This window comes from Saimiri boliviensis, chromosome 16 (assembly GCF_048565385.1).
Source record: "Saimiri boliviensis isolate mSaiBol1 chromosome 16, mSaiBol1.pri, whole genome shotgun sequence".
NCBI lineage: Eukaryota > Metazoa > Chordata > Mammalia > Primates > Cebidae > Saimiri > Saimiri boliviensis.
This window is the reverse complement of record NC_133464.1, coordinates 76,147,700-76,162,301: the sequence shown is the minus strand read 5'-3', so window position 1 is coordinate 76,162,301 and position 14,602 is coordinate 76,147,700. Positions and strand designations below refer to the sequence as shown.

General features: G+C 35.4%; 1 protein-coding gene across 8 annotated transcripts in view; it reads left to right on the top strand.

Moving 5' to 3' along the window:
* PDS5B (PDS5 cohesin associated factor B) overlaps positions 1-14,602 on the top strand; it is a 194,450-nt gene that overhangs the window by 167,287 nt on the left and 12,561 nt on the right. For 6 of the 8 annotated variants that reach the window (XM_074387857.1, XM_039473327.2, XM_039473324.2 and 3 more), the window contains exons 25-31: positions 2,286-2,490; positions 4,748-4,862; positions 7,248-7,380; positions 7,701-7,820; positions 8,783-8,845; positions 9,427-9,572; positions 13,879-13,984. In XM_074387857.1, the coding sequence (XP_074243958.1) occupies positions 2,286-2,490; positions 4,748-4,862; positions 7,248-7,380; positions 7,701-7,820; positions 8,783-8,845; positions 9,427-9,572; positions 13,879-13,984 (888 nt within the window). The remainder of the gene's footprint in view (positions 1-2,285; positions 2,491-4,747; positions 4,863-7,247; positions 7,381-7,700; positions 7,821-8,782; positions 8,846-9,426; positions 9,573-13,878; positions 13,985-14,602) is intronic. The other 2 variants (XM_039473326.2, XM_039473325.2) reach the window with 1 other exon arrangement.

Genomic DNA, 14,602 nt, shown 5'->3' with positions numbered 1-14,602 from the left:
GACAAATGTTATGACTAAGATTTCTGGGGAAGATAAACTAAATGATCGTTCTACATGAAGAAATTGTTACAACAGTAAGAAACACCATACCTTATTTAACTGGTGGAGAGTAAGGTGTGATCAAAAGTTTGTACTTTTCCCTATGCAGTAGTCTCCCCTATCTGTAGTTTTGCTTTTCCAAGTAAGGTATTTTAAGAATGAGGGAGACCACATTCACATTACGTTTATTATAGTATATTATTATACTTGTTCTGTCTTACTAGTTGTTGTTCATCTCTTGCTGTGCCTAATTTATAAATTAAACTTTATCAGAGGTATATATGTATAGAAAAACACATAGTATATATAGGATTTGGTACTGTCCTCAGTTTCAGGCATCCACTGTGGGTCTTGGAATGTATCCTCTGCTGATAAGGGGTGACTACTGTAGTTCAGAAAAAGTTCTGATCATCTGTGTGCCAGGTTTTGTGTTAGGCTTAGAGAGATAAAGACGTAATTCTTTTCTTCAAGAAACAAGTACTGATGGGCAAGACAGACATTTAAACCCATAATTTTAATACTTTATACAAAACGCTATGCTGGAGATAAGTACAGAATTCTAAGAGCACAGAGGTGGATGCTGGATACAAATTACACACTGCTTTCTGGCAGGTATGTGAGCTGTCTTTTTGGATAAGTAGGAGTTAGCTAGAAGTGTAGGGTGGGTAATTTAGGAGAGGGGAGTAATATGAGTTAGGCAGGCACATGGGTGGTAATAATCAGCCTGGTTTAATTATAGAAGTTGAAGTAATTTGATGTTTCTGAAACGGATTAGTAATTCTTCCCTTCAGAGTTGTGCTTTTTATTTCTTTATTAAGAGATAGGATCTTGGTATGTCTGCCTTAGCCTCCCAAATAGTTGGAACTACAGGTGTGTTCCACCATGCCCAGCTAGAGTTGTACATTTTCATGTGAATAGTTTTTATGAGTGATAGAACTAATATAAATGGGACAGTTTTACATTGCCCATTAAATGAAAAAGATATATATGAGTTGGTGTTTAAGCATTGATTTTTGTATTTTATTTAAGTTACGGCAGATTTATATTTACTAGTATTTTTTCTGTTTTAAAAGCATGGTTTTTTTCCTCTCTTCCTTTTTTTTTTCACTTTTTTTTAAAAATTGCATTTTAAGTTTTGGCGTACATGTGAAGAACATGCAAGATTGTTGCATAGGTACACACATGGCAGCCTGATTTGCTGCCTTCCTCCCCTTCACCTATATCTGGCATTTCTCCCCATGCTATCTCTCCCCAGCTCCCCACCCCGCACTGTTGTTCCCCTATTTCCCTCCAACAGGCCCCAGTGTGTGATGCTCCCCTCCCTGTGTCCATGTGTTCTCATTGTTCAACACCTGCCTATGAGTGAGAACATGTGGTGTTTGATTTTCTGTTCTTGTGTCAGTTTGCTGAGAATGATGGTTTCTAGGTTCATCCATGGCCCTACAAAGGACACAAACTCATTGTTTTTGATGGCTGCATAATATTCCATGGTGTATATGTGCCACATTTTCCCTGTCCAGTCTGTCATCGATGGGCATTTGGGTTGGTTCCAGGTCTTTGCTATTGTAAACAGTGTTGCAATGAACATTCGTGTGCATGTGTCCTTATAGTAGAACGATTTATAATCCTTTGGCTATATACCCAGTAATGGGATTGCTGGGTCAAATGGAATTTCTATTTCTAGGTCCTTGAGGAATCGCCACACTGTCTTCCACAATGGTTGAACTAATTTACACTCCCACCAACAATGTAAAATGTACCTATTTCTCCACATCCTCTCCAGCGTCTGTTGTCTCCAGATTTTTTAATGATCGCCATTCTAACTGGCGTGAGGTGGTATCTCAATGTAGTTTTGATTTGTATTTCTCTAATGACCAGTGATGATGAGCATTTTTTCATATGTTTGTTGGCCTCCTGTATGTCTTCTTTTGTAAAGTGTCTGTTCATGTCCTTTGCTCACTTTTGGATGGGCTTGTTTTTTTCTTGTAAATCTGTTTTAAATCTTTGTAAATTCTGTATATCAGCCCTTTGTCAGATGTTTTTTTAACACATCTGATTGGTACCAGATGAATATTGCAGCTTTGAAATGAACTTGAGTCACAACATCTCACTCGTGAGCAGTGAAGCAATGATTTTAGATAAACTTCATACTATTTACTCGTTTCTTTATAAAATAGCAAATTTTATATCTGAAGTTACTTTTTGCTGCCATGTGAATAATCTCTGGAATAATTGTGTCTTTACAGGATGAATGCTATCAAGTAAGACAAGTGTTTGCCCAGAAACTTCACAAAGGCCTTTCCCGTTTACGGCTTCCACTTGAGTATATGGCAATCTGTGCGCTTTGTGCAAAAGATCCTGTAAAGGAGAGAAGAGCTCATGCTAGGCAATGTTTGGTGAAAAATATAAATGTAAGGCGGGAGTATCTGAAGCAGCATGCAGCTGTTAGTGGTAAGCATATAAGAAAATGAAAAGGATACTTTTTCAGCCTGCTAGTTTCAGTTTTATAGACTACAACATGATATATGATATTACTGTTAATTATTATTTGTAATTGACACTCATTAATTTACCGTTTTTTGATAACTGCTTTTCATTTAATACAAAGGTCATTAAAAAATATAAATGCATGGATACTTAAATATCAACCTATATCTCTTTATGTAAAGGACTAGATGGCCAAGAAAAATAAGCAATGACATTAGAGGTACTTTAAATATAATAATAAAATCTGTACATGTATATAGATTGTCTAAGCATGATCTTTTTTTAGTTGAAAAAAATTACAAGCCTTTGATCTTTGTTGTTCTCACCTGTAGCTGACATTAATACCAGGTGTTTGCATGCCTACCTTTCATCTACTCACTTTACCCCATTGAGGTTAGTTGATATGCCTCTTGACTTCTATGATTTAACAAACAGCATTAAAGTCCATCCTGTTATTTCAGTCAGAAGTCAGAGGCATTATTCATACCGTTTTTCCCTCCTCTCATCCGTCACCAAATTCTGTTAATTCCTTCTCCAAATATCTTGAATATTTATCTTCTACTCTCAGACCTTGCTGTATTTTTACCTAGATTGTTGTATACATTGCCTCCCTGTTGTAATTGTTCCCTTGCCTCTGACTCACCACCTGCTGTGTCACATTGCTATTAGAATTATCCTTCTAAAAGAGATTAGATCACATCAGTACCTTGCTTGAAATTTCCATTGATTCTCTGTTGCTCATGGGATAAAGTTAAAATGCCTTATCATAGCCCTTTATAGTTTGCTCTCAGCCTGAGTTTCAAACTTTGTCTGCTCCCTATTATGCATTCTGTATTTCATGAACTCTGGATTACTTGAAATTTGTGTTAACAGTCTTTTTTCTCTGTTGTCAACTTTATCTGGAAATTGCTTCCCACTTCCAGACAAACAAATGAACAAAACCAAGGAATATGATTGGCACCTTTTGAATCATTTAAGATACACTTTCGAGGTTACCACATCACCGTTACCTCTTTCTTTTTCTTCCTTCCTTCCTTTGGAAAATGTGAGGGTTTTGCTGTCACATCCCGCCTCTGCTGTTTACCGGTTGTATCTTCACAGGTTACTTAATCAGTTTTGCCCTAGTTTTCCTATTTGCAAAATTGGTATAATTATACTAATTGCTTATGATTGTTGTGAGAATTAAAAAATTATATACAGTGCCTGGCATAATGTATGACCCAAAGAAGTGCTCAGTATGTGTTAGCCATTCTTATTTTGGTGCACTTCTGCATTGAAGTGTAGCTTCTGCCTCTGTTTATGCTTTAGTGTAAGCTCTTTACCTAGTCTTACTCATCTTTATATTTTTAGATTTTAATATACGCCTGGAACATAGTAAGCACTCAATAGAACTTAATTTTAATTTCACTGAATTTTGAACCGTGTTGCTTTTTTCCTTCCATGTCTGCCTCAAAATGGATGATGTTACACACAAACTATTCTCTCTAGATTTAGTAACGGAAATAAAGAAAATTAGGTGCTTTATTGACACATATACCCGAGGTTAAAACATCCAATTTATATTTATATTTGGAAAATATGAAATATAAATGGAAATTGTCCGGAATTTGAGTCCCAGTCTGTGTGTACCCTGTATTAAACCAATTAGAATTACCATTCTGACCTCTCTAGCAGAATATACTACTGTCAGCCAATATACAAAAATAATTGAATTTAAACTAAATAGCTGTTTCTTTGTTTAAAATGCCCTAGAAACTCTTGTCTGTTTCTTTATTCTGTTCTTCTATTACAAATAGTATCAACCTCTTGTTTTAGTTCCATACTGACTCTGAAAAATATTAGATGTTACTGTTTTGCTCAGCAGCTTGCAAGAGACTGTTAAACATAGGGTCACTAATAATGGGAAAAATAGATGTTATATCTCTCACTTTTGAATATAGTTTGTTTGGGTCACTTTTTCCATATGCATTTTAAAACTGAAATACTTGTTTTTATACCCTTAGCCCATGGTGTATTTAGTAGGCCATTTCAGTATTGAACATGGTGGACGAATGGTAGACTGTTTATCATGTACCTCAACACAGGGTATTTCAATATATTTTTCTTCAAGTCATTGTGGTAAACTGTTGGGATGCAGAAAATATAGTATGAAAGAAAGAGTGTGTAAGATTTGGCTTCTAACCTGGATTTTTTTTTTCTTTTTTATCTTTTTCTTTTTCAGAAAAATTATTGTCTCTTCTACCAGAGTATGTTGTTCCATATACAATTCACCTTTTGGCACATGACCCAGATTATGTCAAAGTACAGGATATTGAACAGCTTAAAGATGTTAAAGAGTAAGACTTTTTCCATCCCATTTTCTTATTTTCTGAAAGTTGTTTTTTCTCCTTAATGCTGATAATGGGATCTCAATTATAATTAGTTTATTGATGTATTTCATTTCTTAGGCATTTAAGGTTCTTTATTTGCTCTCTTGTCTTTCTTTTTTCATACCATCTCTTTATATTATGTTTTTAATATGGTTTCCCAAAACGTAATCATAATTAGTTATGTTTCTTTAGCAGCCTGGTGTTCCTTTTCTGTTGAAGCAATTCATTAAAATTTGCATTTCATTTCTTTTTCTTCTTCCTTCTGAAACTGTAGATTTTCATGTGAGGTGAATTAATAATGTCTGTTTTACTCATGTAGTAAGCACATTTTTCTTTGCAGTAACTATCTTCCTCTGTAGAAAGAGAATGGTCGATTTAACAATGAGCCAAGTGGCCAGGCACGGTGGCTCAAGCCTGTAGTCCCAGCACTTTGGGAGGCCAAGGCGGGTGGATCACGAGGTCAAGAGATCGAGACCATCCTGGTCAACATGGTGAAACCCCGTCTCTACTAAAAATACAAAAAATTAGCTGGGCATGGTGGCGCCTGCCTGTAATCCCAGCTACTCGGGAGGCTGAGGCAGGAGAATTGCCTGAGCCTAGGAGGCGGAGGTTGCGGTGAGCCGAGGTCGCGCCATTGCACTCCAGCCTGGGTAACGAGTGAAACTCCGTCTCAAAAAAAAAAAAAAAAAAAAAAAAAGCCAAGTTTATAACTGGGGAACTACTACCAGTTATTACTTCATTGGTGATTCTCTAACTAGAGTTTAAAATCTTTGCACTTCTTTCAGAGATTTTTGCTTAAAGACTAAAAACACTGTATGTATCTGGATGAGGAATGGGAATATAGTGATATTTAGAGAAGTCTTTTTAAGACCCGCATAATTCTTTACATTAGCTCAAGAACCTGGGCCTCTCTCAGTTTCAATAAAAGATTACCGTTGTGGTTTTGAATCAGCTAGTTTATGATGCCTTTAGTTTCCTGTAACACTAAAATAATTCTTAATGTCTTAATTCATAGAAATATTTTATAGTAAAATAATTTGAGAAGCCTTAGGAGAATAAAATCAAGTTACTAGTAAATTCTCATGGCAATAGAAAAGACGCCCTTTTTTCCTACTGCAGTTTCCTTTTTTCAAAAAAGTAAGAAATTAGTTCTGCCAGGCATGGTGGCTCACAGCTGTAATCCCAGCACTTTAGGAGGCCAAGGTGGGTGGATCACCTGATGTCAAGAGTTAGAGAACAGCCTGGCCAACACGGCAAAATCCTGTCTCTAGTAAAAATACAAAAAAACAAGCTGGACATGGTGGTGCACACCTGTAGTCCCAGCTACTCAGGAGGCTAAGGCAAGACAATTGCTTGAACCTGGGCGGCAGAGGTTCGCAGTGAGCTGAGATAGTGCCAGTGCACTCCAGCCTGGGTGACAGCACAAGAAAAAGAAAAAGAAATAAGCTCTATCAAAATTAGTTCTATCGTTAGTATAACTGTTGAAAACTTCTAGTCACCTCTCTCTGAGAACATTGGGTTTTTTAAAAAAATAAAACATCCTTTGGAATTTACTAGACACCTGTGATTGTATTTCTAAGTTGTCCCAGTGTAGCCATGCATGATCTCCATCCTATCAGGGAGCCACTTCAGAAGAATTTATCCTATACCTAAGTTTTTAAAGATTATTTTTTTTCTGTTCTAGAATAATCTCTTGCTTCACATTTCTCTCTTCCTTCTCCCATTACTTTTCTCCTCTGTGTATCAACTATAACTTTGTTCCTTTCTCTCTGTGTAGTACATAGACAAAGCACTTTTCATTTTTTATAGAGTTTTATGTAATTAACTTTAAAACTGAGCTACTAAAACTTTCTTTTTAATTTTTCTCCTTTTAAGCAAAGACAATGCTTACAGTTGTCAGTCATGACCTTGTCCTCTCTATTAATGAGTATTCTTAATTGTTTACGTTTAATAAGACAGTTATATTCTTTTGAAGACTTCCTGTCAGAACTGTAGTCAGTCCTAAGTATCTGAGGCCTCACTTGATCCATGGCCCAACTATTACTTTGACAGTCTTTAACTCCCTGTCATAGCTGGGGTTAAGATGACTTCATCCTTTCTACCATATATGTTTCTTCTTTAACCTGCCTCCTTGGAAATCTGTTAAGATCTTATAAGCTCATGTCTGCATTGTTGACCTGTTGTTATATATACGTGTGACATATTCTTTTTCCCTGCTAGTTTGTAACTTTTTTTTTTTCTTCCTGGAGTTATAATCTAAGTTTGTTATATTTAGAATTACTGTGTCTATATTTTAGCAAAGGGTGATTTTCTTCTATATTTCTCTACCCGCCCCCCCTCTTTTATTTTTAGATGTCTTTGGTTTGTTCTGGAAATATTAATGGCGAAAAATGAAAATAACAGTCATGCATTTATCAGAAAGATGGTAGAAAATATTAAACAAACAAAAGATGCCCAAGGACCAGATGATGCAAAAATGAATGAAGTATGTAATTCTTTGTAAATGATTATGGTTCCATGTTGATTTTCAAATATAGGTGTAAGGTATGAAACTTCTGTAGTATTTATATAAGACAGCATCAGATTTTTCTGTTAGTAATTAGGTAAGATTACTAACATAGAATTAGCAGTAATTTTATTACTAGTAAATGAGCAAAACCAATAGTGTAAGCTAAAATGCTTACACAGACTATTGCTTTGATTAGTTTACTGTTTAGACTGGATTCATGTTCTAAAATTATTCCTAGTTTACAGAGTCTAGATTGCTATCTTAAATGTCTGTTTTTTAAAAAAATACTATTGCAGAAATTGTACACCGTGTGTGATGTTGCCATGAATATCATCATGTCAAAGAGTACCACATACAGTTTGGAATCTCCTAAAGACCCAGTACTACCAGCTCGTTTTTTCACTCAACCCGACAAGGTAGTTACTTTATAATTTGTTTTTGTAAGTTGAAAAAAAATGTATTCTCAGCGCCGGGTTGCAGGAAGACCAGGAAGGATCATGGAAAGATTGTTGTGAGTCTTAAGAATGTGATTTAAGACCAGAACTAGAATATGAGTCAAACTGGAGGACACACTTAAGGTTCAGATATTAGGATGACCTAGTGTTTATGTTCGGTTTTAAGACAGTCTTAGAGCACAGGCAGAAATGTGATCAAAGCATGTGAATTTGTGATTTAATGTCCATTTTTCAAAATGAGAAAGAGTGCTGATAGAGATACAGTCTGAAGTTAAAAGCCCTTTATTGGGATTTATCAATGGTTTGAGGAAACAAGCAGAGAACAGCCACTGGAACATGCCTAAGACCCTGGGAATACTACAGGAGTATTACTCCCACTTTCCAAAAAACTCAAGTGTGATATGAGATGTAAAAAATAATTTTCACAATCCCTCTCACTCCCTCATAATTTATTTATTTAATTCCTCATAATTTAGCTGAGCATATTGAGTAATAGAGTCTGGAAATGACCACTCTCCTCTTTTTGCTTTTAAATCAAAATGCCAGTTAAGACCTTAACAGTGCATAGAGATTTGGAACAGCCCTGTAGGATTGCTCAGTAACTGAAAGTGCTGTCATGCTGGTGTGAGCAAAGTAACAGGAGTATAATGTGGTCTTTCCCCTGAAGTGTGTTATTAAAGAAGCATGTGTTTTCTGATGCACTTTTAGAACTCTTAACATGTTAGAGCTCTAATATGTTTTGTTAATATTAGAGTTGGCATGAAGTTAGTTGAAGCTTATTACAGTAGTTAAAATCAGTGACTGAAATTTTGTGTTTCAAATGATAATTTAAATTTAAAAACTGTTCTTTGCTTTGTTGGCTTTTGAACCACCTCATACATAGTGTTTTAATATTCACTGACTACTTTTTCTCTTGCTTGTAGAATTTCAGTAACACCAAAAATTATCTGCCTCCTGAAATGAAATCATTTTTCACTCCTGGAAAAGTATGTTTGGAGAATCATTTTAATTTTTATGTGGTAGCTTATTTTAGTGTGATTATTGGCAGAATTGTGTTATTTTGTATTTCTTCAAAAATTTGTATATTCAGACTAGAAAATATAAGTATTAATTATATTCCATTTGCTCGTAAGAAATGATTATATTTACTAGATATATGCAAGCTGAAATACACAAACTTATTTTTTTAGCTTGTAATAAAGTCCCAGGAGACCTGATTATTAAACTTCTTAGGCTAATGTCAAGATGAAAAGTATAAAAAAAAAAAAAAGAATATTCTTATGTCTTTCCATGGCAAGTCTAATTATCTATTTTTATTGTTGATTATTCATTTGTTCTCTGTGTAAGCCATTTTCTCCAAATAACTAAGAAATTCTAGTGTTATGCTCTCTGTAGAGTTTTTAATTTGTTAAAGTGATATTCAGTTTATACTTATTTTGCTTAAGGTAGACACATTTTTCATGATTTGTAAGTAAATACTTTGACAGAGATGTTATTTATGGTTCTTTACATGTAGCTTTCTTTTGGCTTTAACCAAATAAAAAGAGATGTGCATTTCTCATTTCAGCCTAAAACAACCAATGTTCTGGGAGCTGTTAATAAGCCACTTTCATCAGCAGGCAAACAATCTCAGACCAAATCATCACGAATGGAAACTGTAAGCAATGCAAGCAGCAGCTCAAATCCAAGCTCTCCTGGAAGAATAAAGGGGAGGTAAGTGCAGAAGAAATGCCACAATTTACATTTAAGGATTCCAACAAAGCTGTGAGATCTGAAATAACATAATCCAAAATGTTTCATGTCAGTAAGTGGAAAGCAATACATTACTTAATTTTTCCATTTACCATTGGTAGTCACAAGTTCGTATTCATTTGCTTGCTCATATTGGGTGGGTGATCCATCTTAGCCTTTCATTGTTCAGCTTGTTGGGGGTAATCTGTGTTAGTACACATAAAGTAGTTTCCAATCTCAGCATATAGCAATTGTAAGACTGTTACAGTGTATCTATACAATGGAATACATAGTCATTAAACATGGTGAGGTCTGAGTTAGCATGGAAGAGTTTCCATAGTATATTATTGAATGAAAAAGGCAGAGTACATAAAACAGCATTATGAACTCTTAAGTTTTGAAAGCAGATTTATATTAACATTTGTTTTCATATGCATAGAAAGTTTTTTTTGAAGAATACACAAACTCTTAACAGTGTTGATGATAACCTAGTACAGAAGGGAGGTTATTTTATACTTTTTGGTATCATTTGATTTCTTTCTATAGTACCATGTACCTGTATAAACTTTTTTGTTTTAAAGTGTGTTTCTGCTTTTTGGGGTTTTAAAAATTTGACTTTTATTTTAGATACAGAGGGTACATATGCAGGTTTGTTACATGGGTATATTGCATCCAGGTATTGAGTATAGTACCCAGTAGGTAGTTTTTCAGCCCACATCCTCCTTTTTCTACCCCCCCGCCCCCCGCCAAGTATTCCTTAGTGTCTGTTGTTCCCATGTGTATGCCCATGTGTGCTCAATGCTCCCTCCCACTTATAAGTGAGAACATGCAGTATTTGGTTTGCTGTTCCTGTGTTAATTTGCTTTGGACTTGGCCTCCTTGCTGTGAAGTACATGATTTCATTCTTTCTTATGGCTGCATAGGATTCCATGGTATATGTGAACTTCATTTTCTTTATCCAATCCACCATTGATAGGCACCTAGGTTGATTCCATATCTTTGATATTGTGCTGCATTAAACAAATGAGTGCATGTGCCTATTTGGTATAATGATCTCTTTGCATTTGGGAATATAACCAGTAATGGAATTGCTGGGTCAAATTGTAGTTCTGTTTTAGGTTCTTTGAGAAGTCTCCACACTGTTTTCCACAGTGGCTGAACTAATTCACATTTCCACCAATTATGTATAAGCATTCTGTTTTCTCTGCAGTCTCACCAGCATCTGTTGTTTTTTTGGATTTTTAGTAATAGCCATTCTGACGGATGTGAGATGGTGTCTCATTGTGGTTTTGATTTGCATTTCTGTGATGATCAGTGATGATGAGCATTTTTTCATGGGTAGCCATTTGTATGTCTTCTTTTGAGAAGTGTCTGTTCATGTCCTTTGCTCGTTTAGTTTTTAAAATGATTCTTTTTTGAGAAATAAAAGGAAAGTTAATTCATCCTTTCACTCTTTTTAGCATAAGTGCTTAGGGTACATTTGTTAGCACAGAGCATTGTATAGGGCTAAACTGCCACTATTTATTGAGTTTTGCCATTATTATTAAAAGACTAGACTGTCTTTTTTTTTTTTTTTTTTTTTTGAGACGGAGTTTCGCTCTTGTTACCCAGGCTGGAGTGCAATGGCGCGATCTCGGCTCACCGCAACCTCCGCCTCCTGGGTTCAGGCAATTCTCCTGCCTCAGCCTCCTCAGTAGCTGGGATTACAGGCACGCGCCACCACGCCCAGCTAATTTTTTGTGTTTTTAGTAGAGACGGGGTTTCACCATGTTGACCAAGATGGTCTCGATCTCTTGACCTCGTGATCCACCCGCCTCGGCCTCCCAAAGTGCTGGGATTACAGGCTTGAGCCACCGCGCCCGGCCTTAGACTGTCTTTTTTACTGTTCATAACCAATCAGTAAAGAAGAAAGGTGACATTTTAAAATCTTACTAAATTTCTTATAATGAATTAATTGTTGAGTGATACATAGTATGATAGAAATGGAAGAAATTGCATTTGTAACTTTTGTTTGTTCTAGATTCCTGTATTAATGCATATTAGTGGCTAATACCTAAGTGACTCTTCAGATATATCAGTTGGACATTTTCTAGCAAGTGGCCTCATAATTAACAAGACCAGAAATATTTCCATCAACTCATTTTCTAAATTACTGGTTTTTCCCCTTGAATTCTTGGTTATAATCAGAGATGATCTAATTCACCCAGTCAGCTAGGCAAAAAGCCTCAAAATCGTGTTTGACTCTTCTTCCCTCTGTATTTGTTCAGTTGCTAATTTTTGCTAACTCTTTTCTACGCAATGTTTTGTGCTTCTCTTTTACTGTCATCATTTAGTTCATTTCCTTTCTTTAATTATTCTTGTATTTGACTAGTTTTATTTCTTATTATCTCAACTGTGTATGTTATATCACTGCTAGATAATCTTTTAAAAATACTGCTGTTACGATATTATTTTTTTGCTCAGAGATCTTAATTGGCTTCTATTGTTTGCTTTCAAGTCAAGTATAGTTTTACCCTCTCCTTATCATCAATTTGTTATTCAACACAAAAGTGTCCTAATTTATACTTTTTCAATATAGTTTTCTTTAAACATTTAACTTTTGACCAATCTGTTCTGTTACTTTTTTTCTTTCAAATTCCTTCAGTTCAGTGGGACTGTTTCCAGGGGAATAAAGTAGGTATATTTGAGAAATCTGTTTGGTTGGAGAATGAGGGAAAAGTTATCAGAGGAAGTTGAGGGGTAGCCAGATTATGTCCGGACTCTGTGAACCATCGTAAGGAATTTGGGTTTGATTTTAAATGCAACTGGAAGATTTGCCAGGGAGTCTAGCAATCTAATTTGTGGTGTTTTTAAAAAATTGCCCTGATGATGTGTGCAGAATATACTATAGAGGAGCTAGAATTGAGGTAGAAAAACCAGTTAGGGGTCAGCAAATTCTAATATATGACAGGGATGAAGAGGGAAGAAGATGGTAAATGTCAAATTCCAGATTTTTTTTTTTCAAGAGTAGTCAAGTGTAGTAGTGAGAAGGAGGAAAGAGTTGAACAAGGAGTTTGATGTGTAACTAACTGTGAATAGTCTAACTAACTGTAAACAGTCAGCGAGAATAACTACCTTTAGACCAGCTTCAGATTTATTTTGATGTTAGATGCAAATGATCTTGCTTATGGATCAGATGTGAACAGTTAGGGAAAGGGAGGATTTAAGAGTGTATCCTGGGCTTTGTACCTGAATAACTGGAGAGATGGTGTTACCTTTTACTGAGATACAGAAGCCTTAAGGAAGAACAGGCTGTATTTGTATGTGTGTGTTTTGGGGAGGTGGTAATAAGAAGAGTGTTCAGAAAATCAAACACCACATGTTCTCACTCATAGGCGGGTGTTGAACCATGAGAACACATGGACACAGGGAGGGGAGCACTACACACTGGGGTCCGTTGTGGGGAAATAGGAGAGGGACGGGGGATGGGGAGGTGGGAAGAGATAGCATGGGGAGAAATGACAGATACAGGTGAAGGGAAGGAAGGCAGCAAACCACACTGCCATGTGTGTACCTATGCAACAATCTTGCATGTTCTTCACATGTACCCCCAAACCTAAAAAAAAAAAAAAAAAAAGAAGAGTGTTCAACTAACTGTTTTGGCTACATTATAGATCAGTTGCCTGTTAGAATTTCATTTGAGGTGTTGCGTAGACAGTTGGATATGTGAGTTTAGAACTCAGAGTAGCTGGACTGGAGACTGAGATTTAGAGTTCAACAATGTATGATTAGTTTAAAAACCTAGATAAAGATGAGACCAGGACAGAAGCCTGGACCTTTATATGAATGCCTGCTCTATGCCTGACACTGATTCAGGTGCTTGGCATACACTGGTAAGTAAAATTGACAAGATTCACGCTTGTATTGTAACGGGAAAGCAGTCAGTTAGTAATAAATATAATAATTATAGTGTGTTGGGGGTGTTAAATGCTACAGAGAGAAGAAAAAATAGAATTGGGTAAGGGACCAGGGCAGGTTGCAATATAGACCAATCTAAATAGAATTTAGGTTTTAAAAAGACTTAGAAAAAAACTTGATTTAAATTTGTGTTCTTTTAAATTTTTCTCACTATATTAAATTAAATGAGCTTCATTGCTTGTTGAGTTGGTATTAAATATAGTAGAATAAAACTGGTTCATTTTTTAAAAGAATGAAACTTTGCCACAAATCTGTAAAGCTACACTAGGAACAGAAAAAGCTTTTAAGGTTATTTGATTATAATAACAATTACAAATGTCTGTATTAAAAGGCTTGATAGTTCTGAAATGGATCACAGTGAAAATGAAGATTACACAATGTCTTCACCTTTGCCGGGGAAAAAAAGTGACAAGAGAGACGACTCTGATCTTGTAAGGGTGAGATACTTGCATTGATTTGATAATAATATTAATAATAATTTTACTTTGTAAATAGTAATGTTTACACTGAAACCAGTTAACATGACTATCAAATTTGACATTTGATTTTATTTTAGTGGTTTTAATCACAAACTTGAGTTTACAATTATCCTCTACTATGTAATTTAAGTATATTGAATCTGTGCTTCTTGTCATTGTAATAAGTAATTTCAATTCTTCAGGTTTTTGGTATTAGGCTTGCCAGTTACATACTCAGCTTCTTGGTGTTTGTTTTGTTTTCGTCCTTTGCCTGGGGTTTCATTGTTGTTATTTTTTTACCTAATATATTTAGACTTAGCCATAGCAAAGGGGAATGGAATGAAGATCCTTAAAGGTTCTTTCATTTATTTCCTGAGCCTTTACTATATAAGCTGCTATTAAAGGTAGAAAATGCTATAGTTCTTGTAAAGTCCTTATTCAGTTTTTAAATCTTAATAGAAATGATAAAATGGTAACTTGCATGATAGACACAGTTTGTAAGTGTTATTTTAAGACAAGTTTGCTAAAGTTTTAGTATGGACACAAAACACAGTTAGGTCTTCCAACACAGCCCAATGGACTTAACGGGGTTCATTT